General features: G+C 25.0%; 1 protein-coding gene across 1 annotated transcript; it reads left to right on the plus strand.

Annotated features, from left to right (window-relative positions):
• The first annotated feature begins 10,979 nt into the window (after positions 1–10,979).
• Positions 10,980–12,119, plus strand: LOC145841202 (kelch-like protein 25). The gene has a single exon (XM_082948570.1). It carries the CDS (start codon positions 10,980–10,982, stop codon positions 12,117–12,119), a length of 1,140 nt encoding a protein of 379 aa, XP_082804696.1.
• Positions 12,120–24,451: the final 12,332 nt, after the last annotated feature.

Here is a 24,451-nt window from a genome sequence, read left to right on the forward strand (position 1 = left end):
AAATTATAAGACGTTATAAAACCAAAAATATATTTAAAATCTGTACAACATTTTTTTTGTTTCTTTTAGTTATTGGAACTTACTTTAAAGCTTAAAAGTGTATAATTTGTAGCTAAAGCAACTATTGAAAAAATAAGTAATACTAGCATTTAGTGAATACTTTAAGGTTAGGAATATATATAGGCTTTAGGAAAATTTTATTTGAAGTTGGTAAAACTTTATTCGCATTACCGTTTTTTTAAAGTTTTAAATAATGTTTTAAGCAACAAACTTTGCAGTAAGTATCATGTTGTTTCTCGTGTCTATCGTATGGGGATCAGAATTATTCTCACAAACAAATTTAGCCAGATCTTTTGCGGGAAAATCTTTCTCACAAATGGAACCAAAATCTTTCGCAAGATCAACAGCTTCTCCTATAGATAAACTTATATAAACAAAATGGAAGAAACTATTTAGTTAGTGTTTTATTGTCAATTTAAGTTTTAAATTAAGAATTTTTATTCATTGGACTTATAAGTTTTGTCTGTAACACTGTTCTTCAAACTTATAAATTTTGGAAAACATGTTTTGTAAGAAAATACAAATTTGATGAAAGATTTTGATCATTCACTTTACTAGTAGTTGTCAAATAAAAGAGTTTAAAAAAGCAGTCTAAATTAGTTTCTAATATAGATCTACTAATGAAGAAATCTTAATTTAGACAATAAACATTTACCTTCCACTAATGATGTAAATAATGTTACTTTACTAGCATTTCGACTGCCTACAAGCAAATCAACTCCAATCTTATCATTTATTTCGTTTCGGAGAATGTTTAATCCTTCTTTTGATTTTGCTCTGTTATTATTTGTATAGTTTTAATAAAGATATAAAAATATTTAGTTTATATAAAAACAAAGTTTGCCAAAGCAAAATGTTAAACTCCGTTTTAACATGTTCGTAAAGCTACATGTAGTTTATGTAAGTTTTATTGAAATTAAAAGTAATTCAAATAAAGTCGTACAAGTTAAACTTTTTGAGCTATTATCCTAAAATATTCGAAAAAAACCAATCTTGTACTTTTAAAACGTAGACAACAAAGTTTAATAAAAACCTTCTTAAGTAAGCGCCAATCGTTGAAGCATTAAGACGCTCAGAACCAACCAGTCTCCTACTTATTTCAGCATTTGTAACTGCATAGTTCCTTGTTGAATTCAATAAACCAAGTTTACCAAGAACATTGCAGAATACTTCTTCTGGATTTTCAGATCCTTGAGTTGTTGAAGGTTCATTGTTTGTTTGATGCTGACTTTCACTCTTGCTACTATTTATTGTTACAAAGTTAATTTTTGATAGAACAGTAAGTTTTTTAGTTTTTAAAAAGATTAATTGATTAATAAAATTTAAGTATCAATCCATACCAAGTTAATTAAATAAAATAGATAAATTTTTAAATAAACTACAAATTTGTGTACTGATATTTGTCGGTTGGTTTATTAAAAGCGTAAATAGTTAATGCAAAAAATGTTTTAGATTAACTTTAAGATGGTTTAAACATATTAGCTGACATTCCTTTTTTTTTTTTATCATTGTAAAATTAAAGTACCATGATAATCTTAAATCTATTAATTACAAACCCTTGTAAATTATGCAAAACAAACTGTTGTTGTAACTGTTTTTGGTGTAGTTGTTGATGTTGTTGTGAAAATTGTTGCTGATGTTGGTGTAGATATAGTTGTTGTTGTTGATGTTGTGAAAGTTGTTGTTTATGTGGTGGATATTGTTGTTGATGTTGTGGTTGTTGTTGTGGATATAGTTGTTGTTGATGTTGGTCTAGATATTGTTGTTGATGTTGTGGTGGATATTGTTGTTGTTGTTTTAATTGTTGTTGCTGTAGTGTATATTGTTGTTGATGTAGTTGTGGAAATTGTTGTTGATGTTGTGGTGGATATTGTTGTTCTTGTTGAAGATCCTTTTTTGTATCCTGTTATTTATTGTCATGGTTTTAATAAAAACTATTATTAGATAAATTATTTATTAATTTATTTTTATCTTAAAAGTTTTACACAACATCTGTATTTTATAATAAAGTCAGAGGTATAATTTTTAGAATTTAATTTATATGCAAATAAATAAACTTACAACTTGTGTATAATCTTGTCCTCCAGTGTAGTTCGAACTGTTTTGAAAATACACGTTCTGATTAGATCTCTGAAAGTTGAAGTGGTTTCCTGTAAGAACCTGGTTAGTTCCAAACCTGGTTGTTAAATACTTTATTAGCTAATGAAACTAAAAAAAAAGTTCTCAGAAATATTTTTTCCAAGGACGTAGTGTACGAAAAAACGTTTCAGTTATCGAGTCGTAAAATACTTAGATACAGTTTAATGTCTTGATCAGGACTAATAAAAGATTTAATGAACATAATTTTCTCACTTAATGCGAAAAGAAATTGTTTAATACACGTGTAAAAGTAGCAATAAATAATTAGTTAAGAAAAACATGCTTTATCTATACATGGCTATTATTTAAAATCTGAAACATATTAATCTGTTTATTTATAAGTATGTCTGAAACAGATCAATGTTAGTTAGGGTTATATTTAATAAGGGCAATAGCCTTAACTAAAAAAACTTTTAAATAGTTATTTATCTTAATACATAGAAAAATGAACACTTACTTTCTTCTGTATAAACGTAAACATTTTCTATTAAAACTAGTTTTTCGCTAAAGTAAAAAAAACAGGTATTTTTTTTTTGCAAGTAGTCGAAAAAATAAATAAAAATTATATCTTTTCTGTAAATGTATTAGGAAAACAATAGATTATTTAATTCGCATGAATAAATACGTAAAAACTTAATTTGATAATAAGAAAACATAGATATTTAATTTTAAAACAGCTTTTAACGAGAATAGATAATAAATTTGATTTCAGTGACTAAAATTATGACCATAACTTTACTAAAAAATTTATATAAAAACATACTTTAAATTCGACGAAGATGAGCAATCATTGTTATTGTTACTTTGTGCTTGTTTTAATTGAGCCCGTTTATGAAAGTATTTGTTCTGTTGACTTACATCACTTCTAGTCTGTTAGAATACATTTTATTAAAACTAAAAAAAACAAAAGCAATGCATAGAAAAAAACTAGTTAAACATCCGTTCAATTTTTAACTTTATATCCAAAAACAATTTCAGAAAATATTTAAAATGAAATAAATATTTAAATTACCAATATGTAGTAACAACTTGCTGTATAATTTTGACTTTCTTGTTTAATTTTCGATTGTGTTTAAAAAAAATAAACTAACCGGATCCGTTGCAGAGTTGACGCCAGCGCCGTTTCTCACATAGTTACTGTTGATTGACGTCATTTGGTAAGTTTGCTGAATCGCCTGCTCACTTCCTTTTCTGTAACTTCCATTTCCTATTCTCTGTGCTTTCAAAGGTGGCGGGTGAAACTGGCCGCTTGAAGTCGCTGGACTGTCAGCTTGATTTAGCTGACGCTTGTAAGAGTCGTTCATGCCGGCAGAACTTTTATAATTCTCCATCTTTGGTCAACAAAGAAAAGAACTTTTGATAAAAATAAATAAAAACTGAAATATTTGGAAAACTATTACATAACTTTGTTGTTTAAAATTTGTAGCATTACTATCTTTAATATTAGTTAAATATATACATTCTAAAAATTCAACTATAAAAATTCTAATTGAAACTAGTGAAATTAATCCAAAATATGTTCACTTAGAAGAGCTTGGTGTATAGTTTTGTGCTTAACACGTAGTAATGTTTTAATTGATAGAGAAGTAAAAAGTATATTTTTGCTTTTCAGTTTTATTAACACTAAACCACACTAATGAACCATAAAAGCATTCTTTTGTGTATATTTTATAAAACTTAGCAGAATTTTGCAGAAGACATTTAAACTTAAAACCAAATGTTACGAGTATTACCGAAATTTTTATTTTAATAAGGAAAGTTTTAAACTATTAACATAATCTAAAATGCTTTAATCTAAATGATGCCTAAACTCCTTGGCTTTGATAAAAATATTTTTAACTACTTACACCCAACAGATCTTGTTCAAAACTCAAACTCAGTAGTAACTTTTTATATTAAAACATTTTTTCAAATTTTTTTAAAGGATGCAAATAAAATAGCAAAACATTTAGTTTTTTTTTTGTTATTTTAATATATTAAATAAAAAATATTTCCCTAGCTTTTTCCTTTTTTAAAACTATAAACTTTAAGGAAAAAGCCTACTGAAAAACTTGGCAAGGAAATATTATTTAAAATAAAATAAAATGTCAGCATTTTCTAAATTTTAATTTATCCTAATATTAATTAAAAAAAAGTTGTACTAACTGTTTGATTGAAAAAGTTAAATTCAATTAGCACTGTTTATTTTTTTTCTTATCTAATTTTTTTTGTACAGTATTGTACAACAAAATACAAAAAACAAATTTTTAAACTTGTATACAAATTTAAATGATTTTCTTTATTTTTATATTTAAACTTGGTTGAAGTAACAAATGACTATTTTTTATTGAAATTTAATTGTTATATACTTAACATGCAACAGAAAAAAGTGTGAATTTATAAACTATACCTTCAAGTCTTGCCTTAAACTAAAAAATTCTAACATCAGTAGGCTTCTTGTCTACATTAACATGACACTGTTTAATTTAAAAGTTTGTGATAAATCAATTGATGTACATGTATAAACTGAAAATATTTATCAGTTAATTTCAGACTATAAATCCTATTTCTTGCAAACGGTAAGTATTTTTAATCAGTAGGAAGTACTCCTTCGTATTATAGTAAGAGATTAAAAGGTTCTTATAATGAAGAGCTTAAAAACAAGCTGTTTAGATTTTCTCTTTTTAGATGTTTACTACTAGCGGCGAATATTTACCATAAGCCATTTCTCCTTTTTAAACATTTGAGTTAAATATATTATTATAAAAAAATCATTGCTTAAAACTAGATTAAAACCATATATATTTTTAACCCATTTTCATTACTTAAAAATTTATTATTTCTACCGTATTTTTTGTTAAATTACATACTTTTTTTTTATAATTTTTTTTTTTAAATGGGTAAAAAAGCACTGTCAATGACTTTATTGATAGTGTTATGAAACAATCCATAGTTTTATATCACCTAATTTATACTATAACCAATTAAAATGAAATAATAAATATTTATAAATAAAAAACTAAAAAATATTTTGAATAATGTCATAACTTTTATACTACTATTTCAAAGTTATCTCTTAAAACAATATGCATAAAAACAGAAAAGTGCTACAGGAAAAATATCTTCAAATTTCATGCTAATAGCCATTTTTCAGAAATAAACACTTTTATTTTAGTTCTTTTATTTTAAACAATAAAACCTGAATGCCTTAATCTAACTGAAAAATTCCTGAAAAACTTGATAAATTATTCAGTCTACCTGTCAAAAATAAAACTGAATTAGAAAATACATGGCTGTTTTTCAATAGACTCGCAAAGACTAACTGATGAGTGTGTATTACATTTAATGTTCTCATTTAAGCTTATATACTACTTATCGTTTGCCTTTAGGCTGTACGCCTTCCTCAATAGTTAGAGTTAAATAAAAAGTTAGAGTGTGTTAATAAAAGGTATTAAAAATTTATGAGAGTTGTTATAACTGTAAAAAAACTAATTAATGTTTTAGTTTCCTTTAATTTTGAGACAAATAAATTTCCTGACAGATCGTAATCTTGACCTCAAGCAAAACTTTTAGCTTCTATTAAAGAAACAAAAAAAAAACAATGACCTCCTCCAATATATTTCTAAAAAAATTGCCATGCCCCCTCATTGGTATTTTAAATCCTTGTTGGTAAAAGTTGTCTTTTATATTTACAGTTTATTATCAAATAAAAGTACTATAACATAAAAATTCAAATACTATTTAAATCTGAGTGGTAATTTTGATAATTTTTTTTACCTGGAGAAGTAATCTTTTTGATTTCTTTAACATTAATTATATTTTAGCTTGTATTCAGATTAAAAATAGTATCTAGTTATGTATTAAAAAACATTTATGGTCTTTAGCGCCACCTAGAAAAAAAATAAAAACTAGTCATTTGCATTTGTTTTATATTTTATATATAAAGAAGCTTATTATCATTAAAAAAAGAAAACTTTAAAAGATAATTTTTCAAAATGTACTTAGGTAAATTAAACAATGCATTAGCATAATGCAGGTTATGTATTTTTGTGAAAGTTTTTTAAAAATATATTCAATAAAAATATAGCTTGAAACATGAATGACAAATCAAAAATCTTAAAGTTTTGATGTTAAATAAACTATATTTTTTTATGTAGTACTTTAGAATTTTATTTCTAGTTCGAAAATTGTTTTAAAAACTTTATTGTTGTTGAAGTACAGTATTAATAAAGCTTTTAATACAGATATTAGCTAAGTTGAAAAATGTATATTTTAAGGCTTGCCTTAAATTCAGGGTACTATGGATACTCAAGACATTTTTAAGTTTATGAAAATTTAAGGACAGTTCAGGTTAACTCTAGGATTTTTTGATTTTATTATTAAACTCAAGTTAGTTTCTTCTTGTATAGTATAGGTTTAGGTTTTTTAATAATCTCAGGAAACATTCTTTCCTAAATATTAAATGAAATTAAGCTGGGTTATTTTCAATATGTTTTATCTTTTATAACCAGTGTGCTTAAATAACTTAATTTTAATTATAGCCAGTGTGCAAAGTTAAACATAATTTTACAAGATTTTAAAATAACCAGGATGATTTAATGCATTTTATGTTCACTCAGGACTCATTTGACTTAAAGGGTGGCAATTCTTATATAGTTTTTTTTATTGTTTCTTGTAAGGGCTACTTTTTATTTAAAGGAAATTACAAGAAAAACTTTCTTGAACTAATGTTAGCCAGAGGATTGAGATTTTGTTAAAAGTTATATAACTTTTCATGATAGTATTTATTTCTTTTCTATCATTTTTTTTAAACTAATTGTTTAGAATTTTGTTTTTAATCTTACTTTTCAAATAATTTTCTATATCTCAGATTTTTTCATCTATTTTATTACCAAGTTTTGAGGTGGTTTACAAAATTTTTACAGCTTTTAAGTAGCATTTCTTTTATTTTTAAGTTAGTTTAACATTTTGAAAATTTATTTGTGATTTTATTTTGTATTACTACTGTAAACTTAGTACACTATATGTGGTTTTTAAGAAACTTTTCTTATACAGGTTTAATTTAAAACTAAATTGTCAAGTTGATTTTTCTTAATGTAAAAATGATGTCAGTAACATTTGAAGGTAAATCAGCCATTTGATAGCTCTTACACTCAGAGTCATTAACAAAGTCAGCTAATCCTTTAATTTGCGGCTTTTGAAGAAACTCTCTATTATTTGCAGGATCTCAAATATGGCCCTGCCTCAGTTGATGTTTCCTGATAATTTTAGGGAGCTTTATGTTTTCAAAGTTTTAACTGCTCTTTACTTAAGTTTGTTAAAAAGAATTGCAGATACTATATTTCAAAAGAAAGCTTCTTGAATTTGGTTTATTTAAAAAGAGTGCAAAAAGTTTTTTTCAGATTGTATTTTTATTCTTTTTTTTTACAAACATTGCTGTTAAATTATTAAGATTTTTTTGTGTTTTCTTTTTTTATATTATTTTAAAGGATTCTTTAAAATATTAATTATCTTAAATTAAATTTATAAGTGTTAGAGTGGCTTTTACTTTATAGCTTCTATATTTAAGAACTGTTTAGTTACCATGTTTTATTTAAAACAAAAATATTGTCATGTTTATTTAGTCGAAACTTCTAAAAATTAAGTTATTAGCCTTGAACAACTTAGTTGTAAATGATGAATTAAGTTGTTTCATTATAATTTTTAATGTTTGTTTCCAGATTATGATGTAAATGGTAAAATGTATTGAATTTTTCATATAAAATTAAAAGAAGAAAATTTTTCAAACATAAAAAAATGTATACTTTTATTAATAAATGATAATAAGTTTTACAGAATTATGATTTTTATTAATTTTTTGTATTGTTGATATTTAATAAATTTTACGTATAAAGGGTTGCCAAAAACCTGGAATTCTGTAAAACTAAAACACCTGGAATTTGAAAATTAAGGCTATAATAAACCTGGAATTTGAGAAACTTTAAAAAAACAAAACTGAAATTTTGAACAAAATCAGTAAAAAACTTTGAACATCCTGGATTTTTTATATGTTTAGTAGTAAAACTATTTATTTAACACGACAATTTTTGATCATCAAAACGTATTTTTTTTTATAAAAAAAAACATTTTAAGTAGCTTAGCTTCTCACTATAACTACACCTAAAATCGTGTACGTTTAAAAACCTCGAAGAAAATAAGAAAATTTGTAACTTCTCAAAATAATTTGGCAACCCTGATATAAGTTAATGTAAAAAACTTCTGCGAATTGTAAAAAAAAACATTATACTTTGTGTCTTAAAAAAATTGTGTTGTCAAATTTGTACGAGGGGACAAAGTTGCACGAAAACACTTTTGCACGGAGACATTTTTGCACGGGTTAAATTTGTTTTTTGACCAAAACTTATACAATAATCGTGGGTCATATTTTTGATAAATGTGTCAATGACTTAGTATTAAGTTTAATTTATTGTCTTTTTTAAACACTATGATTACAAACACTTGTATAATACAAAGTTAATTGATTTTAACCAAACAAAAAAAAACATTGTTAATTTAACAACCAGTGGAGACGCGCTATGTTTCTGTTAAGTGGTAAACAGATTTGAAAAGATAAAAATAAATCCTTAGGTTGGTGTTTTAAATACTAATTTAGGTAAATATAAGTACTAGAACTATAACAAATAATCTGTAAACTAAACTTTATTAAGAAATAAAATTTTTAGTAGTTTTATATTATAATTTTTGTATTAACTTGGACAATTGTTAGCATTACACGACACCTCTGGTAGCTGGAACCTTTAGTTCACAATCATTTTAAGTATCGGGCGTTTAGTATAAAAAGCAATCCTGAAAAAAAAAATCTTAATACTTCAATACTGTAAGCCCTATACATTTTCAATCTTATTTAAAAACGATGCTATAGGAAACATAGTGGTTTATTTATTTTACTAGTTTATATACAGTGTGTAGTTATTACGAAAAACTTTAAAATATAATCAAAAATATATCTTTAGATTTTCCTTTAACTTACATAATGCCTAAAAGAACAAAGTCCGAGTTTGAAGTAGAACCAGTTGAAAAGAAAACCAAAAACAACAATGTTGATAACAATAAAAGCAGTTGTTTTGCACTTCCTCATGAAATTGAACATAATGAGTTTATAAAGTCATGCATAAGCAACACTTTAAAAGACGATGATAAAAAAGCATTGGAAAAAGTGAAGTACTCTACATTTAAAGGTGACAAATTTAATTTTTAAAATAGTTTAAGTGTTTTAGTTTTCTTTAGATATTACTTTAAAGAATATAATAAGAGAGAAGTTTTTCATAACATATCTTATAATTCTTTCGCAATAACAAAACTTTTGAAATTTTTAAGTACAATTTGATAGCCGTAATTTTTTGTCTACATGTGTTAAGTCGTGATAAAGCAATAAAACAGAACATTGAATAAATAAATTAAGTTAAAATTTACAGTACTAAAAATCAAGTGTTTAACTAATTTTATAACTAATTAATTTAAATTTTATCGTGGAAATTAATTTACATTAGTTTAACACATTTAGTTTAAAAAACTTGAATACAAGTGCTCGTTAGCTAATTAGTAGTTTACTATTACTTTTTATTTCTTTATGACATAACTGTAAAACGTAACTTATTTTTATTAGCTCTTAATATTACAATAGGTATAATGCTATAATTTTTGTAACCCATGTAAACAGTACTTAATGTATTTTTCTTATTCATATCAACTTCTTTACCGTTTTATAAGTTTTGTATAAATTATATACCATTGTATAATAGGAACATACTACTACTATTAATACTACTTGTTCAACTTGTAGAGTAAGTTTTTTTTAATTTATCTCTACCAAAAAAGCTACTTTAGAAAAAATATTTCTACTATTGTCATATGTAAAACTAAAAAAAAATACACAAATAAAAGTTCTCAAGCTAACTAAAAACGATTAAAGCGCTAAACTTATAATATTTGAAATAATATTACTAACTTTTAAAGTATACTCCCCTGTTTTCTCTAGTTCTAGCTTGATTTCGCTTTCTAGTTTCTATAAAATATATTGAGCTCTTTAAGTCATATAGTTTATAAAATTTTGTATATTAGTCCCTTATCGTATATAAGCAGGGCAATCTTCAAAAGCTCGTAGTATGAATTCAACTGAAAAATTATTCTATCATCATATGCAAAATGTTGTTTAAAACGATTTTAAAATCAAATATTTTTTTTAAAGCTTGCGAAAAAAATTATAAAGACATTTTAAAACGTTTTATTTATTTATATGAAGCGAAACTATTAAATCTATATAAAACGCATGTCGATCTTGAGTTATTTTACTTTGATGACATACTTTACTTAAAAGGTAGTTTAGTGTAGCTTTTATAAAAGCACTACTAAGAACTAAAATTATGTTTATAATTATTTTCTAATACCTACTGCAAATAAATTCCGTTAACTTTTTTAATTATGTATTATTAGGTAACGGATCAGTAAAAGATACTGTAATATTTTCAGCTTTGAAAATAAGAAAAATTATCTTAAAAGAAAAAGATGAATCCAGAATAACTCAAGTGATAAAAGAAAGCATCACTTCACACAATGTAGTTTTATCATATTTTTTAGCAAAAAAGTTTTACTTACCAAAACTTTCTGACAACTCCTTCGAATACATTGAGCGTTGTTTTATGAAAGTTGTTCAGTCAAAAAACTTTTTAGAACTAGATTTTGCTTTAGTAAAAAAAATCCTATCTAGCTCAGAATTACACATCACTTCGGAGTTGGAAATCATGAAAGTAGCCGATTCTTGGTTAAGACATTACTATGATCGGAGAAGTAAGTTTGCGAAGAATCTTCTTTTAACAGTCCGTCTTCCCTTGCTTTCTAGTTCAGTTTTAAAGAAAGTTTTATGCAGATCTCACAACACGCGCAACTCTACTGTGTTCCAAAGCAACGAAGAGTGTCTAGAAATGACAAAGAAAATTTTTGAAAACAGAGAGGAATTTTATAAAGGAAGATCAACGTTGAACTATAAAACGCGGTATTGCAGTCAGAAAATGTTTAACGTTATGATCTGCGGAGGTTTTAATGAATTAGAAGAGGAATATGGTGAAAAAACCGATCATAATATAACAAAAATTGATGCAGAAAAATTTGACAAGTTTGAAACTGTAGCAGAGTTTTCAGGGTTTAATTATCTTTGGCCAGTTGACGTCATGTGTGAACTTTATGTGTTAGCTAAACGCGATGGAATAGACACAATAAATGTCCACAAATACTCCCATGAAAAAAATGCTTGGGATAAAGTGAAAATTGTACGGACCAGCCGTGATGATTACAGTGTTTGTACTTTTTTGAACAAAATTTATATAGTGGGAGGCAATTATAAAAACGAAAGGGCTCTCAGTTCTTGTCTCGAGATTGACACAGCCAGCTGCAAAGTAAAAATTATAAAAAGAATGAAGCAAGCAAGAATTTCGGCAGGTTGCGTGGCGTTCCAAGGCAAAGTGGTTGTTTCAGGCGGTATGGTAGATATATACGACCATTTAGATAACGCAAACACTGTTGAGGCATACTGCAATATTGATAACAAATGGTCAATCATGCCTAAAATGGTTCATGCCAGAAACAGCCACAGTTTAGTTGCTATAAAGAGCAAGTTGTTTGTTTGTGGAGGCTGGAGAGATACCTGTGAACTTTTTGATGTTTGCAGTAACAGGTTTTCCATTCTTAAAAAGCCGAAAACGCTACGCATGGACGATTACAGAGTGCAACACGCTATTTCTGTTGGCGGGAAAGTATTGGTGTTTGAGAGGTATTCAGAAAAAGTGGCTGTTTATGACCTGAATCAAAACGAATGGACGGAAGAACAGTTCGAAGCTACAAAATATATTGATTGCTACCTGTGTGTGAAACTACCTAAGTTTTAGTTAACACAGAAATTTTTATATGTTGTCTATAACTATATCTGGTTAAGAGGTAAAAATTATATTGTTATACAGTTACGTTAAATTAATTCATAGTCTAGCTGCACTCTAACTCTTAAAATTTTAGACATAAATTTTTTACTTGTTTTCTTAACATAACTTAAAAAAATTTTGAAACTGAAGTCTTAAACTTTTTTTATTTACTATGTTGGTGTTATTTTTTCTATGTCTTCCATTCAGTACATCTTAGAAGTATGAATATAAAATATGTTGAAAAGTACTTATGTTGGACATAGTAAAATAACTTTAAAATATTTGCATCAAATGTTTTGATTTTATATCTATTAATTTACTAGTACTTTAGAAAATACATGTATATAATTTGATCAACTGGTGTTTCTTTATAATTTGTAATAAACTTTAGAACTTATAAAAAATTTTCGGAAGCTGCATATATGTCTTTCATTTATAGTTTAAAGTTAGTTTAAATGAAAGCATATAAAAAAAATGTTTTATTAGTAATATAATTTTTAATTTTTATTGAAATTTTTAGTTAAAAAACAAGGGTCTCTTTGGTAAAAAATGTGAGTGAATTAATTTGCGTAATAGAGTGTTTTTGGTGTTCTAAAACGAATATAAGTTGTATAATTTAATAAGAAATATGCAATTTCTGGTAAACTAAAGTTTATTATCTAATTAATATGCACTTTTATACAAAGGTGAGTGATTTTTAGTTTAATAAACGTAAAAATTTGTCAACAGAACAATTTTTAAACTCATTTATTGTCGAAACTATAACTATTTTTTAACTGTTTTTATTTAAACTTTAAGACATACATTCTTTAAGTCTATAAAAAAGTATTAGTTAATGCATTTTTTTTATTAACTTACTTTATTTATAAATTGACTTTAAATGCTAAAATTGCACTTACCTTTTAAGTTTTATTACTATAATTGTGTACACGACCTGGACAAGACGTTGATAGATATCCGTAATGTGCAACTCGATAACCAAACGAATCTTTGTGTCCAGGTCCTAGTACCAAATTTTTTATCGTCTTTCTTGTCGTTTAAAGGCTAAAACTATGTATTTTTCTCCAAAACAGTTATAATTGTAGTAAATGCTCTTAAAGATTTACACTTACTCAACAAAAATAGAAGTTATTAAATTCTTAGTTTCATATACATACATTGTTTTGCTCAATAAGCTCGACATTTCTAGAAATGACAACTATTAGAATAAATACGAATTTTTACTTTTTTTAATGCGAAGATCTCTTGCTTTGGTTGAAATTTACTTTCATGCTTAAACGAAGTTTAATTTATAAAAGTTGAAATATATTAACTTGAAAATTTTGAAGGCCTTATTTTGTTTGGCAGTTGAATTATTAATTATCCCCTTTCATATAGATATGCTTAAATAACTGTTCATTTAAAAATATAGTATTTTAGCTTTTAAACCTAATTCAAGCTAAAGGTTTAATTCCTCACCACTTTTTAGCGAAAAACGCAAAATTACTTAAACTTATTAGTATAAAACTGTATGTGTATCGAGCATGCGTTCTAAAATTTCAAGTCTCCTTAACTTTAATAGCTAAGTTTTGATAACCTTAAGGTATACTTATAATATCATAACAAAAGAATTTAAAGCTAAAAAAACAGTCTAAGAAAAGTATTTATAGCTTATTACTGTGCTAGTGCTAATTGTAAAAACTATTTGAAATATTACGATCAAATATATCTATATATTAACTATACTACTTTTAGTACATTACTTATTTATGAAGCGAAATAAATTAATCTACTAGTTTTAACATGTATCAGAACATTAACCTTTAATCAGATCAGCATTATCTATTTAGCGTTATAGCATAATTTTCCAAAGTATTTACTCTACATGTTATAAACTTGATCTATCAAAAGTATCTAAATCGCGAGAACTTAAAGTTTATTACAAATCGCAGTAAAAATATCGACAGCAACAAAAATAAAAGTTTTGATGGCATACTTTAAGTTTAGGGCCTTCATTACAATTTTCAAACAGCGAAAGTTTCAAAAATAACAGTTGTCGACAAACTAAAGTTATAAAAAAATTATAAAACTAATATACTAATTTAATAAATATTATATTAAATAAATGAATTATGGTCGTGTTTCGACTGGCTTCCTAGAGCAAGACGAGTGCAAAAACAAATATTTTAAAAAAACCTTGAGCTAGAAAATAAACATATATTAGTTATTAAGTTGACATGGTTTTATAGATTTAAAAATAATAAGTTCAGATGTATAAGATGCAGGGGCGTGTTCTAACTGGTTTTCTGTTTCCTGTGGACCCCATGAAAAAAAAGAAAAGCAAAAAAAGTAGCACTATAAATTGTTACTAAGTGTAAATAACTTTTGATAGAGTATTGTTTTTGAACTAGTAAGTACAATTTTACTTAAAAAATGTCCAATATAATTACTAAAGTTTTGTTTTACCAAGTTGGTTGTATATAATAATGTTGTGTGAAGCTTTTGTACTTTACAATTTATATTTTTTGTTCATCTGTCAACCAACTGGGTTTAAACTTTGCAAAGTTCAGTTTAGAGAGTTTTCAAAATTATCTTTAGAATTACATATTTAGCAATTTATTCTTTTATCTTTTAATGGTATTTTGATATTGTTCTACATAAGTTGTTTTTGTATATCTGTTAACAACACAGTTGGTTCTTGATTTTTTGAAATTATTAACTCAGAAAGATTTCAAAATAATTTTTTAGAATTCCTGGACCATCAGGCAAACATTTAATTATAATTTAAAGATATTTTAATTTTGTTGTAAAAAGCTAAACATTTTTTGGTAATTACCTAGGATGATGTCGCACCAATATCAAGCTGAAATTATATTGTGTTTAAAATCTTTTCAAACCATAATTTAAGTCTAAAAATCAATATTCTAGTCCTATATTATTGATCTAAAATATTTTTTCTTTTTAAACATTCTATCTAAATACATATTTAGAATTAAATTCATTTGTTATAAATTAAAACACTTGATTAACTTTATTTTACAGTGTAGGAATGTATATAAGTTATTGTACCATTTGCTTTATTTAAAAAAAAAAAGCAATTAAATAGATATGTCTTATTAGTTTAAGATATTTAAGTTCAATTTATTTGATTATAAAATATTTTTTTAAAGCCTATGACTATGGTAAAAAACAACATTGAGTTAAATATAATTTCATTTTGATATTGGTGCTACTCATCCTAGGTAATTATCCATTTTTTTAGAAAAAAATCAATTTTTATAGATTAAATTACTTGAAAATATGTTTTTTTATATAAATTTATTTTATCCGGCTCTTTTAGTTTTAACTTATCTAAATTTAATACAGTACAAAAAATAAAAATACATAATATTTTCCTATTACTACTTATATGTTTTTTTGAATTTCTAAGTAGAAAAAAAAAACATTTTAAACACAGAGTTTTTCGGCTAAATATTGCGTACTTAACTGGTAGTGCATACCTAAGAAATGCGTACTTAAGCGGGAAATTAAGAAAAAAAATTGAGAACCCCCTTTAAAAAAAGTCTAGACACGCCCCTAATAAGATTTAAGCATTAGTAAGAGTTTAAATATTTACAGTTGCTATCTTTACAACCAGCTACAACTAATCTTACTTTAAAGTTTAAATGTGATGTCATAATGACCTCTTTTTTTGTTTTAGCCCGTTTTAAAAAAGAAACACGTTACCGAGTTGATTTGCACAAAGAATTAAAATAAAAAAGTGAAAATTTAGAAAAAAAAATAAATGAGCACTAGAGTTGAACTAGACGTTACATATCAATTTCAAAATTGCTATAATTTAATTGCTAGAGTTTTACTACTTTTAACTATTGTAGAAAATACATTATGTTAGCAGATTATTATCAAATTTAAGTACAAAAAAATGAAAATTTTCTTATATTATGGCAGATTTCTTAGTTAGCTTACCATGATAATCATAAAATTCTACAAGATACTTGTTGTTAAGTATTTCAAATTCAGACCTTTATAGTTTACTAAAAACTAACCATGTTATTTAAACTACTCGATTACGACATTAATAAATTTTTAAAACTATTATTAAAATCGAACTATTTTATTTTAGGTTTACGTTTTAGATGCTTCATTATCAATAATGCTCTACAAATAACTTTTTGAAAGTGAAATTTTAAATATAACAGCTAAATATAACTAACAAAAAATTAAATATTCGAAACTAAATAGTTTTTTTTAATTTTCTTTAAATTTATTATCTAAGGTTGTTGCAACTCTTAATTTAAATTAAAATAATATATACTAAGTAACATTTAACATCTACTAACACTAACTATATATTTAAGAATTAATACTTCGTAAGTTTTTCAACTGTTGTCTCTAACTTATAATTTATTTAGATTTAAAGTTAAAACTACAATATTATTCATTAACAGTATCTAAATACTTTATAAGGACACTTCGTTTAAAGGTCCTGTACAAGACATTTAGAGGTTTCCAACTAATGTTTACTTAAAACCCGTAAGATTCTTCGTGCACCAGGTTCTAGGATAAAACATACATTAAATAAACAATAATATTTTACAAACCTTAATTATAAAAAAAAAAAACTAAGTACTTGTCTCAAATTTAAAAATATTTAATTGTATATTAAGTTTCACCAATACTTAATATCTCTTTACACTATTTTTTAAACAATTTAGGGTTTTCAGACGCTTTTTTAAAGAAACGGTCTAATTAAAGGATTTAATGTTTATTAAACCATTTTTAGAAAAAAAAAACTAAAACACAAATGATAGTTAAATAGACTATAATAATTAAACACTAGTTTATAAATACAATAAACTAATTGTTGATCATTACAATAGACTTTTGCATTGTTTTAAAGAGTGTCTAATGTCTAAAACTAATTAGATTTTCTAATATCTAAAACAAAAATGGTGCTACCGCAATAAAATAAAATAGACACGCCCTTGTTGTTTACGAATCAAATTAACAATAAATCATAAAAGCACAAATTTATTAAATATCTAAATAAGGCGAATACGTACAGCGAAATTTTGTAAAACTTCATTTTAATATTGAGCACCAATGTTTTAAATAATTTTTTAATCGAGTTATAATAGGTAGCTTGTGTATTAGAAAATGTTTGTTACTCCTATAGAAAAATTTTTCTTTTCAAGTTTTACTACTTCTTAAATGATAACAAATTGACAGTTTAAATGATAATAAAATATTAAACAACTTTTTAAAAAAATATAGAACTCTTCATAGAAGTAAACAAGACTTTATGCGACGTTTAAACTATTGTTTTGTTTAATGTATAACAAATCAATTAAAACAAGTAAAATTTTATCATTAAGAAAAAATGATAAACATAAATTCTAAATACATTTAAATAAAAATAAATTCCTATAACTTAAGTTGATATGTTATAAATTATAAAGAAAAACAGATAACTAGTTTTGTGAATAAGTATTGTCTTTGTTTGACTAAAACCTAGAATTAAAAAATTTAAGATAGTTTGTTGTTGTGTCTAAAGTTTAGACTATAAACTTGTTGAATTTAATGTATAATAATATTTTACAACACTTTAGGAAAATTACTCGCTTTTATGCTTAGTTAGATTTTTATTGTGTTTCTTATTTTAACAACCAATTTTATGCAATTATGAAAATATATCTAAGATATTAAATTACTTTTTTTTTTGCTACCGATCTTTACTTATTTTTAATTAGTTTTTTTTTTATTTTATATAAAAAAAATCACTTTAACCATGCAGATTTTTAATTGTTTTACTCTTTTATGGCTTTAAAATAAAAATTTAAAAAAATTGTTTAGAAACGTTTCAAAAATTGAGGCAAATTTCACAACTATGTATACCATTCTTTAGGCTATAAATATCACAAAAGTTAGAAATGTATATTTTTATATGGAGCAAATCATGGATTCTTATGAAGTTTTTCTTCAATAAAGGTTTTTCTTGATTTATACATGTCTTGCTTTTCATCACAGTCTTATAAACAATCATCATATTGTTGTATCTTCATGTATATCAAGTTAAGCTATACTTACCTTAAATTTTTTTTTAAGTATGTTTGTTTTGCTTCTAAAGTTGAACAATGTATAAAAAAGTTGAAAATTGTTAAAGTATTTTACTTTATTTCAAGATTTCTAAAAATTTTAAATACAATTTAAATCATTTTAAAAGTGTTATTGTGATGAAGTATTTTAAGGGTGGCCAGTTAACTTGAATTTTAATGTCCATTAATTCAAAATAAAACCTTTAGAAACCTTGATTTTGTAAAAAAGATTAATAGGAAAATGTAGAGTTAAGAGTATAAAACACTTAAACGCTTGTTCCAAAAAAATAAAACAATATTTACATACACTACAATGTAACTTTGGTTTCAAAGAAATGATTGTAGACAGTAACAAATATTATTTTTAGAATTATATAGAAAAAATTTAAAGAAGCCATATAGAAACTTTTCAGTAACTTGTGCTACTAATTAAATTTATTAACCTTTCATTAAATCTTTACTTGAAAGAGACAGGGATCTTGTGGTTTCATAAATCCTGTAAAAGTTCAAAACTTGGACAAAATTTCAAAACCAGTGGCCACCCTTTACTTTTAATAGTTAATAATTTATACATTTTATATACTTTAATAAGTTTCACTTAAAATTTAGATTCAAAATTTTTTTTGGCTTCAATTGAAATTATAATTTCAAGTTTTGTACATATCAACATTGCCTAAAAACTAAAATCCTGGAAACACCTGGAATTTGACAGTTTAGAATTTTAAAATATTAAACAATCTTTGATTTCAAAAATACTTACCTGTAAAGTATTTAAATATTATTCTGACACTAAAAAGCTGTAGTTTCATTGTAATTAAAAAACAAATCTTTAGTAGCTTTCTTTTTTTGTTTTCATAACAAAATCACTAAAAAAAAACACATTTACATATTAAGTAATAAAATTTTGAGTTGACAAAATGTTTTTAATATAGATACATATTGAGTTATTTTTTTTTTATTTTTTAAGAAAAAAATTCAAATTAGGTTTCCAACTTTCTTTTTTGCAATTTTACTATACTAATTAAGAGACTTAAACCTTAAGCTCTGTTTTATACTAATAATAGACCACCCAAAAATTTGTAATTTGAATACATGAAAGAAATTCAGAAGTCCTGGAGAGAATTCTTAAAAACATTTAGCAATCCTGATGTACTGAACAGTTTAAAATCATTCAATGTTTATATAATATCCAGCTAGCAGGTCACTAAGCATTAATCTGTAGAAAAACCTGGGCTTTGACAACTTAGGCTAAAACACTTAGAAAAACATGAAATTTGAGATATTCTGAAAAAAAAACATGACAAACCAAGAATATTGATCAAAAATCACCAACAAAACTAAAATTTTCAATAATTTTTGAATGTGAAGTACTAAAATTTTAATTTGATGCGAAAAATTATCATAAATTTTTTTTTTATCATCACCCACTGGCTTATTTTGCTTAAAAGATTGGTAACCCTTATTCTACTATGTTGTTTATCTAACTTTTATCGAATATCTTTTTACCAAATTAACATGATTTTGATGATTTTGTGTTATAGTTTTATGATTTAAATAGTTTTGTATTATAATGAATTAATAAGTTTTTTAAAATTTATATTGGGTGCCAATGTATTTTTTAATTGTTCATTATTTCCTGAAACTATCTTTAAGATACAAAATTAAATTATAATTTTTACATTTAAAAAATCTGTATTAAATGAATATAAATTTTTTTTTTAAACTAATTTAATAAAAGAAGTGCTTTCATGGATTTAAATCAGGCTTTTAAAAAGTATGGCATATGGTAGCTTAACTGAAGTAGTTTTTATGTGACTTCTCTAAATCTCAGGTTGATTTAATATGATAAATTTTTTAATGAATATTAATAGTTTTAAGTTTAAATGATAAACTGAGTTTAATTTATGCTTTTATAATTAATTTTTTAAACCTATATTTTTTGTAATTTCACCTTATTTGTCTTTCTATTGTATCTTACAGCTAATATATTTAAACCTTGCTACTACCACAGTAAACATATAAATCATTAGCACATTTCAAGTTTTACCCCCAAAACTAACAAAATCAGATTACTCACTCTAATATAAAACTTGAAAATTATAACAAACGATCTAAATAATTCATAGATGGCTAGAAGTTATTGCAATAGTAGGTACTATATACTTTTAATAATATATAGCATTAGATGTTGAACAAAAAGCTTGCAATAGAACTTAACACCACCTTAGAAACGAAGCAAGAACTCAATTTATTTCTGAGTAGTATTCATTGTTTTTTGTAAAAAGCAGATGTCTTTATTACCTCAAAAATAAAATATTTATACTAATTTTAAAGTTAACCTGGACAATTCTTGAATTTTAAAGAAAAGTTTAGGAAAAGTCAAGAAATGAAGAAAAAAAAAAAAAGTTAGATTAGAAATTATTTTTGGTTGCCAAACAATCGAGATATTTAGTATACTCAGAATACATCATGACTGTTTAAAATGCTTTTACAACACAGGATGTAATAACTGAGGCTAGTCTAAATTTTAAAACTCAGGATGACTCAAATCAGTTCAAGTATCAAATAAAAAACTCATTATAGTTTTAAGATTTTTTGAAGGTCACAGTCATTTTTTTTCCTTAATCTTAAATTAGATTTAGTTGTTCCACTTTTAATATTTATTTTTTTCGTCAACTTTAGTATATTTATTGAAAATATTTGAATTAAAATTTAGGAAAGTTTTAAGGCATTTCTTGACAGTTTTTTATCACTCAGGATAGTTTTCAATGGACTCAAAGAGGGGCAACCATGTGTGCAACAAAATAAATATTAAATTTACTTAAAAAAAAGTATGGTTGACACCCACTAAAGATACTAATGGACACTCAGGATAATTTTGAAATTTTTGAAAGTTTTCAGGTGACTCAGGGTAACTTAGTTTGACTCCATATTTTTTACTTTTTATTACTTATTTTAACTCAGGACAGTTTTGTTGTTTTACAAAAGTCACAGACTAGTATGAAATTTTTTAAATAATTTCAAAATGCATTTCTTTCTATGTCTGGAATAGATTTAGTTGACCAAGTCTCAAAATTTAGTTATTTTATATACCTGATAAGTTCAATAACATGAAATTTTAATGATTATCAAATGCTTGATTAATTATTTTTAAGTCTTCACTATTACTAGAATATGTATTTATTGCTTTTGGTCAGAAATTAATATTTGTCATGATTTGACTTTATAGTAAGCAGAGAAAGTCGTTTAGAGGTATATTGATTTAATTATGCACTAAAAACTGCTAAGTAGTTTACAATTTTGTTCTTTTTTATAATTTAGTAAAAATATATTTTTTTGTAATTTCTCAACTTAATAATAAAGTTCTTTTATGACACTTATAAGTACTTATTTTTAGTATAAAAAAGGGTGTACACTAGTTCTGTATTATCTTAAAACAGTGTTTCTCACAAGTTAAGTAAACAGTAAATGCGGAAGCGTACACATTAAGATGCTTATTTTCAAAACAATTTTTGATCTTTTAGCTTATAAAAGTATTTTGTTTTAGAAATATCATAAAAACACCTCGTGCAATTTTTTATTATTTTGAAGAAACTTTTACCATGGCACTGACTGATTTTCTAAAAACAACATCATAACAAAGTGTATGGGACTCTAAAAAATTAAACTTATAATTTTTAGCTGAAATTTTTTACAACTGGCAAATTATCACAAGTACACAATGTGAACAATTAAAAAAGAATTAAAGAAAGTTTTATTAAGGCAGTTCTTGTTTTGACCTAATTGTTATACATTTTTGTAAGTTTTCTTAAACTTCTACTTTTTTTCAAAAAACAAGAAATGCCACCCTAAAACCTTCTTTAAATCGTTTTAAACTGTGCAGATTGTATTTTTATAATAATTGGCCACATGTTAAAATATTTCAGCTGAAGATTCCAAGGTTAAGTCTTTTTAGTCCCATACAGTTTGCATTTGAGAAGTTTTTAGAAAATTGGTTGGTGTCAAGGTAAAAGTAATTACCCCAACACAAATATAATTTTCTTTTTAATTGTAATATTTAGAAAAAAAAAAGGTATAAAAAGTTTATGCTATTTGCAAAAAAAATTTTTTTAAGAATTTGAAAAATAAACTTTGGGTAAGTCAGGGCAGTTTAAGGTCCGTCTACACAGACTTTTTTATGATTTAAGTAACATGCCTGTAATTTATTTTGAAAGTAGCATTAAGGTATCTTGCTAGTTATAGTTTAAAATATTTATATGCTTGCTATTTTCCTGATCTTCCTTGATATTATAAATTTATATCAAGGGGACAAGAGCGGTCCATTTTTTTACAAAACTTAACATAAGATGTTATATGAAAGCTCTATTTAAATATAATAAGAATATATACCATTTTCAGAATACAAAGAAAGTATTAATTGTCTAATTATTGTCAGTTGTGCAAAAAGTTTCGTATGGAAGGAAAACCATTGTCTATTTTCTGGCAATTTAAGAATTTACTAAAGATCTCCTTCATTTTTGATCGATTAACCTTAAATTTTTAGGAATTTCTCCTTTAATTACAATAAAAAAGTCCTATTGATAAAATTTATAAAAAGAGAACTAAGAGTTTTAAAGGAAAACTATTTTTTTAAGATATTTTTACTCAAAACAAAAACCTTCTTTGAACTTATTATAAGATGGTTTCCAAGACTTTTAATTTATATCAAAAAGGTCTTTTCAAAAAGATTTATCAAAAAACTACCATTAAAAACACCAAGACTTTTTTTGCCATTACAGGGTTGCCAAAAAACCTTGAATTAGACAATTAAGGCTAAAAAACCTGAAAAAAATCTGGATTTTTAACAATTTTAACATGTTAAGTAGTAAAATTTGACAGAAAAAATCTAAGAATTGAAACAAGAATTTTATCAAAAGATTTTTAATAAAAATCACAATTAAAGTAGCTTTACAGTATCTTTTTTTTATACTTTTTAAGACAGTACACAACCTTAAATTTAAATTAAATTAGACCCTAAATTTGTACTTTTAAAAACTTGGAGGAAAGTTTGAAAACCTAGAGAAAATTTGTTAAAAAAATTTGACAACTCTGCCTTTACCATCAACTCAGGAATACTTAAGCTAAATTTCAAATTATAACCTTATATCCACTTAAATTTATGTAACGTCCCACTTTAGGAATTCCTAATTTAAAATTTAACTTAAAATGTTCGACTTTACACCTGATATCTCAAAAAGTAATTTTTATGATTAGAATTAGTCGGGTTGCCACACGGTCAGGAAAAGTCAGGAAATCAGTAAAAACTAGAAAAATGACAAAGTCAAGAAAAGTCAGGATAAAATGGGGGTTTTTGAAAAAAAGTCAGAAATAGTCAAGAAATTTGACTGAATTTTAAAAAAGGTCACATTTTGTCAGATTAATTTACAATTTTTTTTTATTTTCCAAAGCCTTCAAATAGTAAGAAATTAATTAAAAACCTTTTTAAGTTAGACAAAATTGCAAATTTTTCTAGAAGTTTACAAGTTTTTTAAATATCCAATGCCTTTATCTGGTATAAATTAATAAAATATTCTTTGTAAAACTGCAAGATTTTTCTATTAACATATTGAACAACTACCCTACTTGAACAAGCAGCTTTTTATTCTCTTTAGTGTTGATGGTATGTAGCAAGGACACTTCTACAGTGAAACTGTGATGTACACACAACATGTTTCTTGCATTTTTTTGGTTTCGTGATATCTGTTATGCAGCCTTTTTTGACATTGTACCAAAGTACCCAGCCTTTGTTCCCTTTATGCACGAGAACATTTCGTTCTTAATAAATAACTGCTCTGCATCATTATGAAAGACACAATAGTTACGAACCTCAGCTTAACCAGTTATTTTAGGTTGAATTAATTGATTAAGCTTCCCTAAAACCTACCATTGATCCTGGTTATTTTATTGCAAATTTGAGGAAAAAAGATCTAGTTGAAGAACAAAAGGTCTTAAATTTTAACAAAAAATATAGATTATATGTTATAAAAGCTGTTAAAGGTCTCCGGAGCAGAATGGCAATTGGAAGTACATTTGTAAAAATATGTCATGCCTAAATCATTATAGCCTTGAAAAACTAGGAGTCAAAATTTTTGTTAAGCGTTTTGCTAACATTATGCACTCCTTAATATAATAAAAAATGTGCTCTAACTCTGAAGGTGATACTAGCATCGAACAATTTAGAACTCTGTT

The sequence above is a fragment of the Thalia democratica genome, chromosome 7 (assembly GCF_965202585.1).
Source record: "Thalia democratica chromosome 7, ktThaDemo2.hap1.1, whole genome shotgun sequence".
NCBI lineage: Eukaryota > Metazoa > Chordata > Thaliacea > Salpida > Salpidae > Thalia > Thalia democratica.

Bases quoted from the DNA above. Each gene is read 5' to 3' on its own strand.
- LOC145841202 (XM_082948570.1), top strand. From the start codon at position 10,980: ATGAAAGTAGCCGATTCTTGGTTAAGACATTACTATGATCGGAGAAGT.